The 18,044-nt window shown below is 42.3% G+C and overlaps 1 protein-coding gene and 1 pseudogene across 1 annotated transcript; one reads left to right on the forward strand and one right to left on the reverse strand.

Annotated features, from left to right (window-relative positions):
* Positions 1-4,373: 4,373 nt before the first annotated feature.
* The window catches only part of LOC115026457 (protein ZBED8-like), a 37,464-nt pseudogene continuing 23,793 nt past the window's right edge, over positions 4,374-18,044 (reverse strand).
* Positions 9,750-11,000, forward strand: LOC115026204 (trace amine-associated receptor 13c-like). Its single transcript, XM_029458896.1, has 2 exons — positions 9,750-9,919; positions 10,181-11,000. Exons 1-2 carry the CDS (start codon positions 9,750-9,752, stop codon positions 10,998-11,000), a joined length of 990 nt encoding a protein of 329 aa, XP_029314756.1.

The following is an 18,044-nucleotide window of genomic DNA, read 5'->3' on the forward strand; positions in this document are numbered from 1 at the left end:
GTGCGTCTGTGTTCGTCACAGGGCTGATGCACAAATAATCTTTCACTTTTGTTGACTTTGTGTCAGGGCTTTTGTGCTGCATTCATGTAGTGTCAGTATAATGTGAAACATTAATTCCCAGTGTGGCAGTGTTATTCATGTCAATAGCTGAATGTTTTAGCTGAGGAGTATCAGTGAATACTTCAGCATTGGGATCTTAGTGGAAGATTAGTAACAGGGTATAGTACATTAATAGTTTATTTTTTGCCTTAAGGACTTAAGAAAAGACAACCGCAGTGGTAAGAGAATCCCACTGCACCTATGCTTTGTAATTATGATATGAATGCTGATGTTATTGAGGTGGGTCTGTCGTAGTGAAACTTCAATTTCTCTGAAGAATAAATGATTGTATAAAAATAATTAAATAATACTTTCTGCAATATGTGCATACTATGTTAGGACTACACATTTACAATACAATTGTACAGTTCATCATTCTTAAGTTTCAACATGTTGAAAAAACCTTAAAAATATATATACAGCGAAAGAAACACCATGTTATTCAGTAAACACCTTGAGATGTTGAAGTGTGCTCAGGTCAGGCAAGTCAGAGAATTAAATTCCCCATCAGAAAACCTGTGTTAGCAGAAAGACTAGACATAAAGGCCCAAAACTATTAACTATAAACTAACCCTACTTAGTTTGGTTTAGGAAAAGATGAAGGTTTGGGTTAAAATACATCCTTTTTGACAGAAAGCCCTGAAGGCTAACTTTCATGTGCTTGCCTTACATAACAATTATTAAAAACTAATTAAGTTTAAGTGATGCAACCTGATTTAGAAAACCACTAGTTTCAAACTATAGAAGAATTTACAAAGAAGTAAGGCTTCCTAATGGATTTATGAAAAGCTGGTGTAACCTGATCCTGGTTAAGACGCTTTGTGTACATCTGTTTGCATTTAGTTTTGAAAGTAAGCCATATCCAGTTTGTGTGTTTACACTCAACACCCAAGACAAATGTACAGTCACATTCCTATCTGCAATGAGCACCAACAATAACTGAGGTGAGAGCTGGAGTGGAGGGTGTGCAGCCTGGTGATGGAAGAGGAATCACAGCACTGCCTCTTTTCTGTCATCATATTTTTTGGGAGGTCACACAAAACACACATTGCATAACTCCAAGTCAGTTGTGATCATCTGAAAGGTCAGAGATTAAAATAGACATCATATTTAATGACGGCCTACATATAATATTTATTATTATTATTATTATTATTATTTTGGTTTGAATGTGACGACATGTTCAGCTCATATTTACTATATTTCTCATTTTAACAGAATGTATTGTTCTCGCGCACGAATGGATTATAAAAATATAAAAAGAAAAATGTATTATTATTATTAATAATAATAATAAAAATAATCCATCCATCCATCCATCCATCCATCCATCGTCTACCGCTTATCTGGGGTCGGGTCGCGGGGGCAGCAGCTCAAGTAAGGAACCCCAAACTTCCCTTCTCCGGGCCACATCCACCAGCTCCGACTGGGGGATCCCAAGACGTTCGCAGGCCAGTGAGGAGATATAATCTCTCCACCGAGTACTGGGTTTTCCCCGTGGTCTCCTCCCAGCTGGATGTGCATTTCAACTGGCTCCTTTCAACGCAAAGGAGCAGCAGCTCTACTCCGAGTCGCTCACGGATGGCTGAACTTCTCACCCTTTCTCTAAAGAAGACGTCAGCCATCCGTCTGAGAAAACCCATTTTGGCCGCTTGTAACCTTGATCTCGTTCTTTTGGTCATGACCTAGCCTTCATGACCATAGGTGAGGGTAGGAACGAAGATCGACCGGTAGATCGAGAGCTTTGCCTTCTGACTCAGCTCTCTTTTCGTCACAAAGATGCGGTAAAGCGACTGCAGTACAGCTCCCGCTGCTCCGATTCTCCGGCCAATCTCTCGCTCCATCGTCCCTTCACTCGCGAACAAGACCCTGAGATACTTAAACTCCTTCACTTGGGGTAAGAGCTCATTCCCTACCCGGAGTAGGCAATCCACCGGCTTCCTGCTGAGAGCCATGGCCTCAGATTTTGAGGTGCGGATCCTCATCCCAACCGCTTCACACTCGGCTGCGAAGCGATGCAGTGACTGTTGAAGGTCACAGACCGATGATACCATAAGGACCACATCATCTGCAAAGAGCAGCGATGAGATCCTCAGGCCACCGAACTGCAACCTCTCTCCTCCACGACTCCGCCTCGATATCCTATCCATGAAAATCACGAACAGGATTGGTAATAAAGTGCAGCCCTTGCGGAAGTCAACATTCACTGGGAACGAGTCCAACTTACTGCCGAATATCCGGACACAACTCTTACTTTGGGCGTACAGGGATTGGATGGCCCTCAGAAGTGACCTCCTCACCCCAAACTCCCGCAGCACCTCCCACAGTATCACCCAGGGGACCCGGTCATACGCCTTCTCCAGATCAACAAAATACATGCAGACTGAATGGGCGTACTCCCAGGCCCCCTCCAGGATCCTTGCGAGAGTAAAGAGTTGGTCCGTTGTTCCACCGCAAGGACGAAATCCGCATTGTTCCTCTTGAATCAGAGGTTCGACTATCGGCTGAACCCTCTTTTCCAGTACCTGGGAGTAGACTTTACCATGGAGGCTGAGAAGTGTGATACCCCTGTAGTTGGCACACACTCTCTGCTCCCCCTTTTTGAATAGGGGAACCACCCTCGGAGTTGTTTGACTACCTCAGTGACCTCCATCAGAGAAATTGACGATGGTCTCCCATCAGCATCCAACTATGCCTCTACCATAGACGGCGTGTTAGTTGGATTCAGGAGTTCCTCAAAGTGCTCCTTCCACCTTCTCAGTCGAAGTCAACACGGTCCCACCCTTGCTGTACACAGCTCGGACGGTTCACTGATTCCCCCTCCTGAGGTGCCATACGGTTTTCCAGATGCACCTTGGTGCCGACCGAAAGTCCTTCTCCATAGCTTCTCCAAACTTCTCCCACACTCACTGCTTTGCCTTTACCAGGACAGAGGCTGTCGCCCTTCGAGTCCGTCGGTACCCTGCAATTATTTCCGGAGTCCTCCTGGATAACATAACCCGGAAGGACTCACGGTGTTTGAGGTTTACCGCCCCTTGAGGCACCTAAGACTTTGAGAGCAAATCTCCTCACCGCAGCTTCAGCAATAGAGGTTTTGAACATTTGAACAGGTTCAATGCCCCAAACCTTCACAGGGATGTCTAAAAAGATCCTCTGCAGGGATTTCAAGAAAGCCAAACACTCCGAACTGTTGTTTGGGGCCTAGGCACAAACAGCAGTCCCTGACCATCACTGCCACTCGTGTGACAGCTCACCCGACCCCAGTGGTGTTTCCCATGAGTGGTGGGCCCACAGCATTGATGAATGTGAGGCACCACGTAGCTCCTTCAGGCGGTGCCCGACCAGGCTCCGTGGCAAACCCGGCCACCAGGCTCTCGCTGTTGGGCCCTCCCTCCGGGCCAGTACTCATCAGAAATTATCCTGTCAGCTTCCCCCTCCTCTCCTCCCTGAGAATCTTTGCCCTCGTCCAAAGATAGCTCCTCATTATCCTCATCGGATAAGCCCAAAGAAGGGGAAGAAAAAGTCTCAATCATGTCCCTGTTTACCGGTGTGGTGGGTCTAGCCGGTTGATCAGGCTGATGTTGGTGGAACTCTCTGATGAGCCGGGTATCCAGAACATGTCGAGCCGGGATTCATGACCCCTCTTAAGGCCTGTATCCCTCATAGGCCACCAAATACTGGGGACCTCTTCCACTGCGACGAGAACGGAGCAGGCGGCGAAACGTATAGGTGAGGTCGCCATCAATGAACCGAGGAGGTGGTGGAGCAGCTGGAAACAGCGAACTCTAATGAACCAGCTTAATCTTAGAAACGTGAAGTCGGGTGGATCCGCATGGCACGGGGTAGCCTGAGTCTTACTGCCACTGGGTTGATGACATTCAGAATCTCGAATGCCGCTAACTTCGATTCCACCCATAATGGAACCTTCTGGCCCAGCAGATAGGGGTGTGCCTTAGTGCAGCAGCGGTTAGCCGAAATGGCGTTATTATTATAAGTTCTGCCATTTCCTTGGCCGACAGGAGTTTGGGCAGAGGTACGAAATTAGCCATTTTACTAAACCAATCCACCAATGTCAGGATGGCAGTGTGTCATTTGGACGGTTACAGACCGCTAATAAATTCAAGAGAGATGTGTGACCAGGGACAATGGGGAACTGGCAGAGGTTGCAGGAAACCAGCAAGAGCCCAATGAGAAGGCTTGTGCTGACTGCAGACTGGACATGCGTTGACAAATGCCTGTAGGTCCTCTTCCAGAGTGGACGACCAGAATCTCTGCTACAGAACCCCTCGAGTGCTTTGGATCCCTGGGTGGTAGGAGGGTCGGGAGATGTGGGCCCACAGAAGGACGTCGGACCTCAGGGCCTGAGGCACAAACAGCCGATTAGGAGGGCAGGTGCTAGGACTGGGCTGGTTTTCTAGGGCGGCCTTTACCCTTTCCTCTACCTCCTAGGTGAGTGTGGCGATCACAGGGGAGGTCGGGAGGATGGGGTCAGGTACTCTGGTGAATTTCCCTCCCTCTCCAAATGGACGAGACAGGGCGTCGGCATTGACGTTCCGGGAACCAGGTCGGTAGGAGAGAGAAAAATGTAATCTAGTAAAAAACAGAGCTTGACGGGAGTTTAGTCTTCTGGCCGACTGAATATATTCCAAGTTCGGTCCATATCAGAAAAGGTACCTTCGTCCCCTCGAGCCAGTGACGCCACTCCTCTAACGCCAGCTTAACCGCCAGTAGTTCCCGGTTCCCTACATCGTAGTTCCACTCTGCCGGAATCAACCGTCTTGAGAAGAAGGCACAGGGGTGAAGTTTCTGATCGTTGACGGATTGCTGGGAAAGGATGGCTTCTTCCACCACATCGATGGTATCCACCTCCACGACAAATTGACCTTCTGAATCCGGTACTTGGAGGATGAGGGCGGAGGTAAACCGAATTTTAAGTTTCTGAGTTAAGGCCGTGAGTGGGGCAGCCACGGTGCTATAGCCGCAGATGAATCTTCGGTAGAAGTTGGCGAACCACAGGAATCATTGCAGCTGTTTGGGAGAGTCCGGAACAGGCCATGAAGTGACAGCTGTCACCTTGGTGGGGTCCATCTGTACACTCCCGTCCCACAATATATCCCAGGAAGGAGACAGAGGTGTGAAATTTGCACTTTTCTGTCTTTATATACCGAGAGTTCTCTAGGAGATGCTGGAGGACAGCCTGAACATGATGTACATGTTCCTTCAGGGTCCTGGAAAAGATTAGAATGTCATCCAGATAAACAAACACGTGGCTGTTCAACATGTCCCAAAGCACGTTGTTCACCAAGGCCTGGAAAACGGATGGTGCATATTTGGTAAGTCCAAAAGACCTTACCAAATATTCATAGTGTCCAGACGTGGTATTGAAGGCAGTCTTCCATTCATCTCCCTCCCGGATCCAGAACATTTGTAAGGGAAGTAGATCTTCGAGTACATTGTAGTGGGAGGTGAAACACGTATGCAAGGTCAGAGGGCTTTTCCTTAATGAGAAGTGGACAAAATTTGAATGGTAGTTATTGCCGGTGGAAAAGCACGCCTGTCCGAGTGTTGCTTTCCATGTGACTGAAATAGTTATTTAATTCTTGCATGTTTTGTTTTGCATGACTTCAGTCCATATGTTTCCACATGAGGAAAGGGTAAGCCAGTGAAAATATCCCGCTAGAATACTTGATGAGTTAAATAAGAAAATATATTAAAATATTTGTTCATTATTTTAGGTTTAAGTTCCGAAATTGGAGATTCATTTTCCCGAATAAAAACATTTCATGATTTTTTCACATATTACACCCTGGGCCCATATTTTAGACAAGTCAATATAATAAACATTACAACATAATGTATTCAAAGACATGCAATATATTAGCCTAATTGTAATAACAGTGGGCCTATTATATCTATTTAGTGATGTTTCTGAAATTAAGTATCACCTTGATCAGCTGTGGGAAATGAGCAAACTGCCTCCTGCCCATGCTCTGCCTGTACAGATCCAGCCTGGAGGTGAGACTGTGGATGACTGCCCTTGAACTGGACCAGGGTTATGCCATTTCCTTGCAGCTTTAGTGTGACTTCGTTAATTTTTTCAAAAAAGTCTGCAAGTTCAATGATGTCGCAGTGGCTGGACATTACCTTTTCCCCGAGATCTGCATCAACCTGCCCCATGAACTCCACGATGCTGTCAAACAGCTCACAAAAACGAGCAAGGCAGTTTCCTTTTGAGAGCCAGCGGACATTTGTGTGGAAAAGAAGACGCTCAAATGTCTCATCATTTTCCTGACACAGCTGTCGGAACAGTCTGTCATTCAGGGCACGGGCTTATATTTTGTTTATTGCCTTGACTGCTATATTAAGTGAATCGTGAAGAGCTGGACTTTTAGATTTGGCCACAAGGTTGTGGTGGTGCAAGACACAGTGGACTGCGAGGACGTGCGGGACCTGCTCCTTCAGCAGAGCAGTGAAGCCACGGTACCTGCCAACCATGGAGGGAGCACCATCAGTGGCGCATGATAGGATGTTGCTAATGGGAATTGACTTCTCCTCCAGATACGCATGAAGCCCATTAAAAATGGTCTGGCCCTTGGTGTCGGTTTCGAGATATTTAGAAAACAAAAATTCCTCAGCCATCTCCTTTGTGTTGGAGGCCCTATAGCGGACATAGGCCATCAGCAGGGCATTGTTGTCTGAGGTGGTTGTCTCATCCAGCTGAATGCTGAATAAGAGTCCTGGAGGATGACACACAGCTGCTCCTCTGTATCATAGCCCATTTTATTAATCCTGTGTGCCTCGGTGTCATTGCTGAGTGGGAGCGATTTCAGCATAAAGTTTCGTTCAAATTTATTAAATATATGGCTCTCAAGGAAATACATAAAAACAATATTTGGCTTTTATGGCTCTCCCAGCCAAAAAGGTTCCCGACCCCTGTCCTAGGGGATACTACATTCTAGGTTTCAGCCAAATCAGAGATAGTTTAGGTTTTTAGCTACTTAGTTTGAAAGCTAGACAAAACCTAAATATTGTCCAATCATCTTGAGATTCATAGCACTTATTCATTGTTCTAGGGGGATAGTACATTATAGGTTTCAGCCAAATCAGAGCTAGTTTAGGTTTTTAGCTACATAGCTAAAGCTAACCAAGATTGTCCAATCATCTTGAAATTCACAGCGTTTATTCATGGTCCTAGGGGAATATTACACACCGAGTTTCAGCATCCTCACTCTTATCATTGTGCAGATGCCTGCTAGTTTTAATATCCTCAGACTTAGCATTGTGGAGATATGACCCTGTCCACCATCGACACTGACCTCTGTGACCTCCAATCAAATAAGGCCCTGTTTTCAGTTGTCTTGTGAATTTTGATATTAAAATCACAGCAGGTGATCTCTGAGAACTCCTGAATAGAGTAACCTTGGCCTCGCCACGTGGCCCCTGAAAGGAAGTAGCCGTGTGAAGGAATGAGCAGGTTGACTCTCCGGATTCTCTTTGATTGTGTCCATATGAGGTGCCCCAACTAATGTCCAAAGCTAATTTAAAGCTATTTTGGCTGAAATATGGACTGTCCATTTCCAATAACATTAAATGGGAATATTCCCTTACTTTCTGCCCATTAATTTCCAATGGCAAATGTACAGCTTCCCGTGGGGTTCTATAAATACTTTGAGATGTGGAACTAGTGTGGGATAATCTGAGACCCTAAGTAGAATTGCAAATGGAAAAGGAGAGATTGTGTGAGGGCCACGAAACTTCCCATACTCAACCAGGACTTCAGTGAGAGTCTACACACCAAATTAGGGGCCGTCCGGTACTTTTGAGCCTTTGCACGTCTTCCAATTCAGGTGAAATGGAAAATCCTTGGGCACTGCCCTCAAGGTGTACCTGTTTTGATTCAAATCAGAATAAGTTTCATTTTTTAACTTCTTTGCCATATAAAGATCAAAGGCAACAATGATTAAACATTGTCCAATCATCTTGAGTGTTTATTCATGGTCCAAGGGGGAGTTTCAAGCAAATCCGAGCTAGTTTAGCTTTAGAGCTACCTAGCTACAGCTAACCAAGATTGTCCAATCATCTTGAAATGTATGTTTATTCATGGTCCTAGGGGGATAGTACACACCGAGTTTCAGCTTCCTCACACTTAGCATTGTGGAGATGACTCTGTAGACCAGGGGTCGGGAACATATGGCTCGCGAGCGATGTATGGCTCTTTCGATGACGCGATATGGCTCACAGACAATTTTGAGCTGACACTTTTTTAACATGATTAACAAGTAATAAATAATTATACTGTGTCATTTTAAAGTAGTATTTTCAGTTGTGTTGTGAATTTTGATATCATCTGTAAGGGAAGGTCTTTGTCTTGTACACTTCCAATGTATTTCGGCGAAATTTGTCAATGGGCAGTGGACAAATCCCAACCCACTTCCCTAAGGTATGGTAGCTGTTTCTTAAATCTAACTTGGTGAAAATAGTCACACCCTGTAGGTAAAGGATAGCGGTTCTTTACTGTAATGTCATTCAAGCCCCTGTAGTCGATGCAGGGCCTCAGTGATGTATCTTTCTTTTCCACAAAGAAGAAACCCGCCTCTTCGGGGCAAGAAGAGGGACGGATAATCCGATGACTTACCGTCTTCAGAATATGGCCGTCTAATGCGTTGGCTGGAACAGGACGAGGTAAGGGAGCCCGATTTATTCCCAACTGTAGAGCGATATCTTCATCAATAATGTTGACGTCTGCATCAGAGTCAATGAAGACTGCTAGAGCCTGCGAGCTCTCCGGTAGGCTCCCTCCACGTTGTCGCTCCCGTCTCCTGGTCTGGATGCGCTAGTCCATCCTGGAAGTGAGCTCGATTACCCCATCCAGTGAAAAGGATATATCAAAAGATACAAGTTCATCTTTAATATAATCCGCTAGACCTCGAAGGTAGGCGTCGTACTGGGCCGCCGAGTTACAGTTACTCAGGCGGCCTCTGGTGCGAAATTCAATGGCATAATCCACCACAGATCTATTACCTTCCTATTATTAAAACTAGCTCAGCGTGAAAGGCCAAATAAAATTGATTCTATTTTGCATTCAAATATTTCTTTGTTTTAACTTGTGTAAGTCTTTGTGTGTGTTTTCCTTATCTATGATTACATTACAGGTCATGATCATGAATGTCTGATATTCCTGAAACACGGAGGATGGGGTTGTAAACTTTTTGTAGCTTAACATTCTTCATTCAGTTCCTGTTGGTTTGTCCAATTAAAGATATCATAATATTCTGTAATAATGTAGGGTTGGAGTCACCAATCTTTGCTATACTGTTGTAATTGAGTCACAGAAGTAAATTCAAAAGGTGTAATGGCTGAAGAAACAACGTATATGTTTATATTTTCAAACCTTCATGAATCACGTTCACTATCAGAATCATGATGCCGTGGGGTCAACACCTCTAGGGTCACACTGTTTTCAGACACGGCCGACACACGGCTGACATTGCCTTAGTAACTACAGAAAACAAAGTTCAGAGGAGGGACTTCAGTCTTTGCTGGAGAAGAAAATACCAATAGTCTGGCATGAGAGACGAGAAGAGATAAATCAGCTGTATAACAGAGAGCTTTGCCAGAACACAGCAGCTTCTCACCACCTCCCTCTGCAGATGGAGACTTCAGAAGGAGCTGAACTCTGCTTTCCACAACTCAACAATTCTTGCAGGAAACCCATGCCAGCTCAGTTACATGCCATGCTCACTTACACCGTGGTGTCCTTCATCTCTCTGCCCACTGTAACTCTCAACCTGCTGGTCATCATCTCTATCTCCCACTTCAGGCAGAGACATACTTTCAGCCTAAGATTATATATTTTCATATTAGATGTTTAAAATAATTAGTCCTACATGTCTTCTTTTACATATGAATGTTTTAGTTAATATTAATTATCTTTTGAAATATTAAGTATTCAAACATGATGTTGTGTGACATAACATTTTGAATAATTTCATGACAATAAGAATGTCCTTTGTTCTACTGCTGTTACTAACAAGCTACTATTGATGATAACCTCATACGTAATGATATTCTTCCTCTCCAGGCAGCTCCACACCCCCACCAACCTCCTCATCCTCTCCCTGGCTGTCTCAGACTTCTTCGTGGGCCTCCTGCTAATGCCTTTTGGAATCATTTTAACAGATGCTTGCTGGTTCCTGGGTGACCTAATGTGTGCTCTGTATTATGTTGTACATTTTATCATTATCTCTTCTTCAGTTGGAAACATGGTGCTCATATCAATTGATCGTTATTTGGCTATTTGTGACCCTCTACGTTACACCACCAGAGTTACTCTGAACAGAACAAAAGTCTGTGTTTGTCTGTGTTGGATTTGCTCTTTTCTCTATAATTGTCTAATTGCAAAGGACTTTCTGAGACAACCTGATTCATATAATTCCTGCTATGGAGAGTGTGTATTTGTTGTTGACTATATCACAGGAGCTGTTGTCTTAGTCTTTTCCTTTATTGTCCCCATTACTGTCATCATAGTTCTGTATATGAGAGTGTTTGTGGTGGCTGTGTCTCAGGCTCGAGCCATGCGCTCTCATATTGCAGCTGTTACACTCCAGCGTTCAGTTGGTGGAACTGCTAAGAAATCTGAGATGAAAGCAGCCAGGACTCTCGGTATTGCTGTAGTTGTCTTTCTATTTTGTTCATTTATATATTACTCTCCATCCCCGAGCAGTGAGGATATTAAAGTCAGTAGTTCATCCTCACTTGTTGCAGTCTGGCTAATGTATTTTAACTCTTGTCTAAACCCAGTGATCTATGCCTTCTTTTACCCCTGGTTTAGAAAATCTATCAAACTCATTGTTACCTTTAAGATACTTCGGCCTGACTCTTGTGATACTAAAATACTGTAGAGACAGACTGGAGAAACAGCGTTGTTCTTATATGTTTATATTTTCAAACCTTCATGAATCATGTTCACTATCAGACAATCATTGTGTTCATTGTCATGACTTCATCTGAAAGTATAATCCAACATGCTTCTGTCATTACCTCTGCCAAGGAAGTTATGTTTTCAGCTCAGTGCGTTTGTGTTCGTCACAGGGCTGATGCACAAATTGTTTTTCACTTTTGTTGACTTTGTGTCAGGGCTTTTGTGCTGCATTCATGTAGTGTCAGTATAATCTGAAACATTAATTCCCAGTGTGGCAGTGTTAATCATATCAATAGTTGAATGTTTTAGCTGACTAAAAGTGAATATTTTTGCATTGGGAGCTTGTTGTAAGATTAGTAATAGGGTACAGTACGTTAATTGTTTTTCTTAGCAACATAAAATGTATTTAACAGATATTTAACAGCAGGTAGGTAACAGGCAGACAGAAAACAGCATTGAAACTATGATGATCTGACAACTGCACAAAGGACGTGGACCGGTATACAGTATGGGGAAAGTGGCTGACGAGTGAATAATATGCAGGGAGGAGGCGGGCGGGGAAGGCCTGACAGAGCTCATGAGGGAAATGGTACAGGCGTGTAGGTGGATGGTTTTAGGATGGCAGGTCTGGGGAGTGAGAGAAACAAACATGGACTCCGGTCAAGTAGTCAAAAAATTGAAGTCCTATGTCTTTTCTTAACCACTTTTCCTTGACGGAAAAAGTGACGAGGTCAAGGAGAGATGTGAAGGAGGACTTAAGAAAAGACAACCTCAGTACTAAGAGAATCCCACTGCACTTAGGCTTTGTAATTATGATGTGAATGCTGATGTTATTGAGGTGGGTCTGTCGTGGTTAAACTTCAATTTTTCTGAAGAATAAAAGTGCATCGAGATGAATCCCAATTAGTGTGATTATATAAAAATAATTAAATAATACTTCATGCAATATGTGCGTAACGTGTTAGGACTAAACATTTACAATACTACTATACATTTCATCATTCTTATGTTTAAACATGTTGAAAAATAAGACCTGGAACTAATCAATTAAATCAATGACAAATTGATTGATAATAATTTGTCATTTATCAATTTGCTGATTTTAGTGAAATATGTCTTCAAATAGATTGTTTTGTTCGACCAACTGATTGAAAAACACAGATACGTTAATGTAGAGGATAAACAGAACAAGGTGAAGAAAAAAAAGCATTTTTTCTGCTCAAAAACAGACTTATTCTCAACTGATGACCGATTCTCTATCATGTGAATATTTAATGAAATAATCAACCAATCATTTAATCTCTAATGTTGACCATGTTCACCATCTTATTTGGTTTTTAACATGCTATTTGCAAGCTTATAAAGCAAAATGTTACTTTTCATCCTGTGAGGAACAATGTCTGTTAAATGTTACAATATCAACAGCTATAATTAAAATGACAATATTATAAGGCCTAAAGTATACGTTTTGTATATTGGTTACTTTAAAAGTATGTTAGTCAGCCACTTGAATCTTTACATTGTTCCAAGTTTGGCTGTAGTTTCTTGTTAACTTTATTGTTGAACTGAGTTGTTCCAAAAACACTCCAGAGTGGTTCTCAATGTTTCACTTTTTGGTTGTCCTCCAACATCTACAGATCAAATACAATAAAGCTTTAGTGTATTATGAGTCAAGGTACACTGGAGGGATTTTGTTGGCTATGGTCTGATTAGGGAGAGATTGTGTGATATTCCCCTGTTAGGGCTCACCTGTGGAGAATTCATTACAGGTGCTGTGCACAGTTTCAGAACTACCTGATTGAGATAATCAATTAAAAACTAAACCAATGAAAAAAGTTCATTATTAGAGTTGATTTAATGTTCATTGTGTGTCTTTTGGGCTAATATTACATTAGTGAAATGTAAATGTCCATCATCTACTTGTGTCAAATTGGAATACCTTACCAGTACTCAGTTTTCTGTCTGTTATGACCTGTTATTATTAGAGCTGTCAAATTAGTGCGTTCATTTCGATTCATTTATCACAGAAAAAATAACACGACAAAACAATTATCGCAGATTAATCGCGCTCTTAGATGCCCCTTGACCCTTTACGTCAGGGGTGTCAAACTCATTTTAGTTCAGGGGCCACATACAGCTCAATTTGATCTCAAGTGTGCCGGACCAGTAAAATTATATCATAATAACCTGTAAATAACGAGATCTCAAAATGTCTCCCTTTGTTTTAGTGCAAAAAAGTACATTCTGAAAATGTTCACATTTAATTAATTATCTTTTTACAAAACATTATGAACAACCTAAAAGTGCAATTTTAACAATATGATGCCTCAGTTTATCATTTAGTTGCATTACAACTTACAGATCAGTGTATCAGGCACAAAACACACAGGTCACAGGTATCTGGAACAATATAGTATTTTACTTTATGATCAAAACAACTTGTCAAGATATAGAAATAATTTTTAAATTACATTCATTTCCACATCTGTGTAGTAATCCTGACACCACACAAATACAAAATAAAGTGGCAACTATTAGGAAGAAGGTTAAGTTCTCCCCCTGCCTTGTAAATGTATAAAATGTATACATGAAAATACATAAAGGTTGTGTCTCTTTGTACTGCAGCTGCTGACTGACATTATATTTCACACTGTTCAATGTCTTTAGAGAGCCTACAAAATGATATTTTGTCAGTGTTATTGGGCTTGGTATATGATAGAGGTTGCATTTCTATTGTGAAATGTGGCATATATTTTTTTTTATTATTGATGTATTCTTAATAAATCACGATCATAACAGCATAAAAATGACTTCCGCTAACAACAATCGATCGCTGCGCCGAGAGCATCCACTTCGGCAATGTTTGGGCGATGACGTCACAAGTAGAACACAGCCGCTAGTGTTTGTCTGCGTTGAAGCGTCCAGCAAAGACTGATGTCAATTATTATGATAAAGAACGGACAACAATCGATCGCCAAGAATAATTAGCAAGCGATGTGTTGTATGGGGATGTGGGGCCATCTCCAAATCTAGCTTTCTGTGGCCAAAAGATAATAAAATGTCGTGTTTATGGACAAGACAAGTGCGTTGATGAAACCGATGATTTGAAAGAGATGACCAAATGCATTCACCAAAAGGGAGAGAGCGAAGGTCAGCCGTGCTACTGTTTAATTTATTTATTGTTTTTAGCATAAAGCCATAATCGGTCTAGGCCAGACATGGGCAAACTACGGTCCGCGGGCCATATACGGCCAGTTAGGCTTTTTAATCCGGCCCGCCGACTCGCCGTGTGGAACTGCTTGACGAAGATATAGTCAGCGAGTTAAACAAAAAGGCGGAGTCCTTTAAGTTATATTCACTAGCACTGGATGAAAGTAATGACATAAAAGACACTGCTCAGCTCCTAATTTTTATCCGAGGGATTAATGACAGTTTAGAGATAACGGAGGAGCTTTTGAGCATGGAATCGCTGAAGGGGAAAACGCGAGGAGAGGACTTGTATGAACAGGTGTCTGCTGTCATCGAGAGAATGAAGCTGCCTTGGAGTAAACTTGTCAGTGTCACCACGGATGGATCGCCAAATTTAACTGGAAAAAACGTCGGGCTGCTGAAAAGAATCCAGGATAAAGTGAAAGAAGAAAACCCTGACCAGGATGTTATTTTTCTTCACTGCATCATTCATCAAGAATCTCTGTGTAAGTCTGTATTGCAGCTTAATCATGTCGTGGATCCAGTTGTAAAACTTGTTAACTTCATATGAGCAAGGGGACTTAATCACCATCAGTTCATTACGTTCCTAGAGGAAACCGATGCGGATCACCAGGACTTACTTTACCACTCTCGTGTCCGCTGGTTAAGTTTGGGGAAAGTGTGTCAACGAGTGTGGGAGCTCAAAGAGGAGATTCGCTCATTTTTGGAGCTAATGGGGAAATCCGACGAATTCCCTGAGCTGACCGACACGGACTGGCTTTGTGACTTTGCGTTTGCTGTGGACATATTGTCACACATGAATGAGCTGAACGTTGAGCTGCAGGGGAAAGATCAGTTTGTGCACGACATGTACACAAATGTGAGAGCCTTCAAATCCAAGCTGATTTTATTCTCCAGGCAAATGTCAAACAAATCTTTCGCTCATTTTCCCACACTGGCCATGCAGAAAGAGGCCATCCGAAACGTGAAGAAATACTGCACATCACTGGACGACATGCACAGAGAATTCTGCCGTCGGTTCTCTGATTTTGAAAAAATTGACAAGTCACTTCAGCTGGTGTCCTGTCCCCTGTCCCAAGACCCCGAAACAGCACCGCATGAGCTGCAATTGGAGCTGATCGATCTTCAGTCTGACTCCGTCTCACAGGAGAAGTTCAAGTCTCTTAAACTGAATTACTTTTACGCTTCACTTAACGAAGCCACGTTTCCTAACCTCTGGAGGACGGCACAGAAGATGCTGGCATTGTTTGGCTCGACCTACGTGTGTGAGCAGACTTTCAGCGTCATGAACATCAACAAAGCCCGTCACAGATCCCGGTTAACTGACCAACACCTCAGATCTATCCTGAGAATTGCCACAACAAAACTAACTCCAGACTTTGATGCACTGGCAAAAAAGGGAGACCAACAACACTGTTCCCACTGAAATGTGAGTTTCTCTACTGTGTTATGAAAAAAATGCATATGGAAAGTTTGGAGGAGCGTCTTTTAATTAAGAGCAATGTGCGCATTTACGCACAGCAGCGGTACAGTAGCTTAATTTACACGCCGCACATCGCTCTCAATTTAAAGACCCCTTTCTAGTTTCTGCTGCAGGCAGGATATTTAATACAGTCTATCTCTCAGGACAATCCGTCCATTATTTTGCGGGGTTTAAAACAATTAGAAATTATTGAGCTTGAGTATTTCGTTGGGTAATAATATGTTTTGAATGTTGAAAGTGATCTTTTTCCAGTAAATGTTGATTTCTTTAACTTTGCACCTTCAATTGAAATGTATAAAAAACAGACGCAATCTCCAGGTTTGATAAATTACATTGCGTGTCCAAATGCTCCTGGCCCGGCCCCTTTTTTAGAACCCATTGTGGCCCGCAAGTCAAAAGGTTTGCCCACCCCTGGTCTAGGCCTACTGTATGTAACGAGTTTACACCAGGCCCTAGCCAATGTGTGTTATTGTTTGTAGTATTAATAACTTTAGCTAATTACACTTCATTAGCTTAATTAAGTATAGATTCAATGTTTATAACAGGCTTCCCCATTTTATTCTGTAGTTTGAGTAAAAGCGTGAGTCTATTTAACTTTTAACTATCACCCTATTATTACAGAGGTGTTGAAACATTGGTGAATGAAGCCACTGACAGAACTGAGGATACCTGTATGATCAGCGACCATCTATTGGACATCCACACTGGGGAGGGAGCTGTGTGTACAGCAGTAAGTATACAGACTGTACGTCATCTGTACATTACCGTTGTAGTACCAGTAGACCTGCACATGACGTGTTAAACATACAATCACCACATGCATGTACATAATTCATATATTTGTTTGATTTGATATCATTGCTCTCTCAATCAATTCAACCACATCTTTTATTATGAATGTTATTAGATATGTTCTTTACGCAGACATGTATAAACATGCAATACAATTTCAAGCTTGTTTGAAAGATTTATTAGTAAAGTTGTGTTTTGTAAATTTCAGACATGTCAGAATGAAATTGCTGTGCAGACGGATCCCCCTCCACGGACACAACACAAGTCCATGCAGGCGCGACCACGTGTCAGCTCAGCTGGACTGCAAGTTCCAATCCAAGTTGGTTGTTCCAAAGGTCAGCGTCATAATATTTCAACATTAATATGTAAGGTACAAATACAGATACACACATACACACACACACACATACACACATATACATATATATATATATATATATATATATATATATATATATATATAATTCTTGATTATAAAACATCTTTTTTGCAGATTGTTACTGAACTCTTGACTGAGACTCAATGCTTTGTGCCAAGACAATGTTGATGAGGAACCTTTGGAAGTCCCAGCTCCACTCAGCAGTCGGTGGAAGAACCAAACAAGAGGGATGCTGTTGTGCTGTAGAGAAGCAGATCCAATCACTGAACTGACATTGTGTTTTGTTATTGAATCTAATAAAGTGCTGATACTTGAACGACGTGTAGTTGTCAGATGGAAACGTAGCACAGATTCTTTGAATGGCACATGATGGCAGTCTGTGGTTCTTACCAAGTATTCCCCAGCAGAATCTCACCGGCTGTATGCCACATAGCGATACATTCTGTAAAATACAAGATAATACATGTCAATGGTAATCACTTCAACGTTATTTATCTATTTATTCTGTGATTGGGCCAGAGTGACCATTCGACTTCCCATAAATACATCAAAGTTTCTGAGCTCTACACATTTGTGCACACAAGTAACTTTCTCATTACGTGGCTGATCACATGCTTGTTGTCTGTCCCTCTTTGAATACCTTTGGTAGGTTGTCTGCAACACCCAAACATCCAGACACTTTGATTTGAATCCTGGGTGATCTGTTATGCAGGTTATGTTTGCACCATGTCCCTCATATTCATTGAATTCCTCCATGACATCCTTTTCTTGGCAGCAGCTCTTCAATTGCTTCCATAATTGTACAATTTTCACACGTACACCTAATTGTACAAAGGAAGAATGGTAAGGACATACTATTTATATGCCTGTGTTTGACGACAGGCTCGTAAGCCTGTTATGGTCGTACGGAGGTCGGATCTATCTAGTAGCAACTTTTTACCCGTTTCACGTAATTCTCGTAAAGGTACGACATCGTAACTTCCATGAACATCTGGTAAGTGTTCCCGCTACTATAGGCAGCCGTAAGACAGTCAGTATACAGACTATACTTTATAAAGCAGCGCTGTTCTCCAGTCTGTTTGTTAGCTAATAGCTAATGCTTTATATACAGCTCGTAATATATGACGTTTGACATCAGACACAACGATAGAACCTCAACC

Source organism: Cottoperca gobio, chromosome 21 (genome assembly GCF_900634415.1).
Source record: "Cottoperca gobio chromosome 21, fCotGob3.1, whole genome shotgun sequence".
In the NCBI taxonomy this organism is placed as follows: Eukaryota; Metazoa; Chordata; class Actinopteri; order Perciformes; family Bovichtidae; genus Cottoperca; species Cottoperca gobio.

Excerpts from the sequence above, each read along its gene's own strand:
- LOC115026204 (XM_029458896.1), top strand. The coding sequence starts at position 9,750 with ATGGAGACTTCAGAAGGAGCTGAACTCTGCTTTCCACAACTCAACAAT. Across the intron at positions 9,920-10,180 it reads ATCTCTATCTCCCACTTCAG|GCAGCTCCACACCCCCACCA; the intron begins GCAGAGACATAC and ends CTTCCTCTCCAG.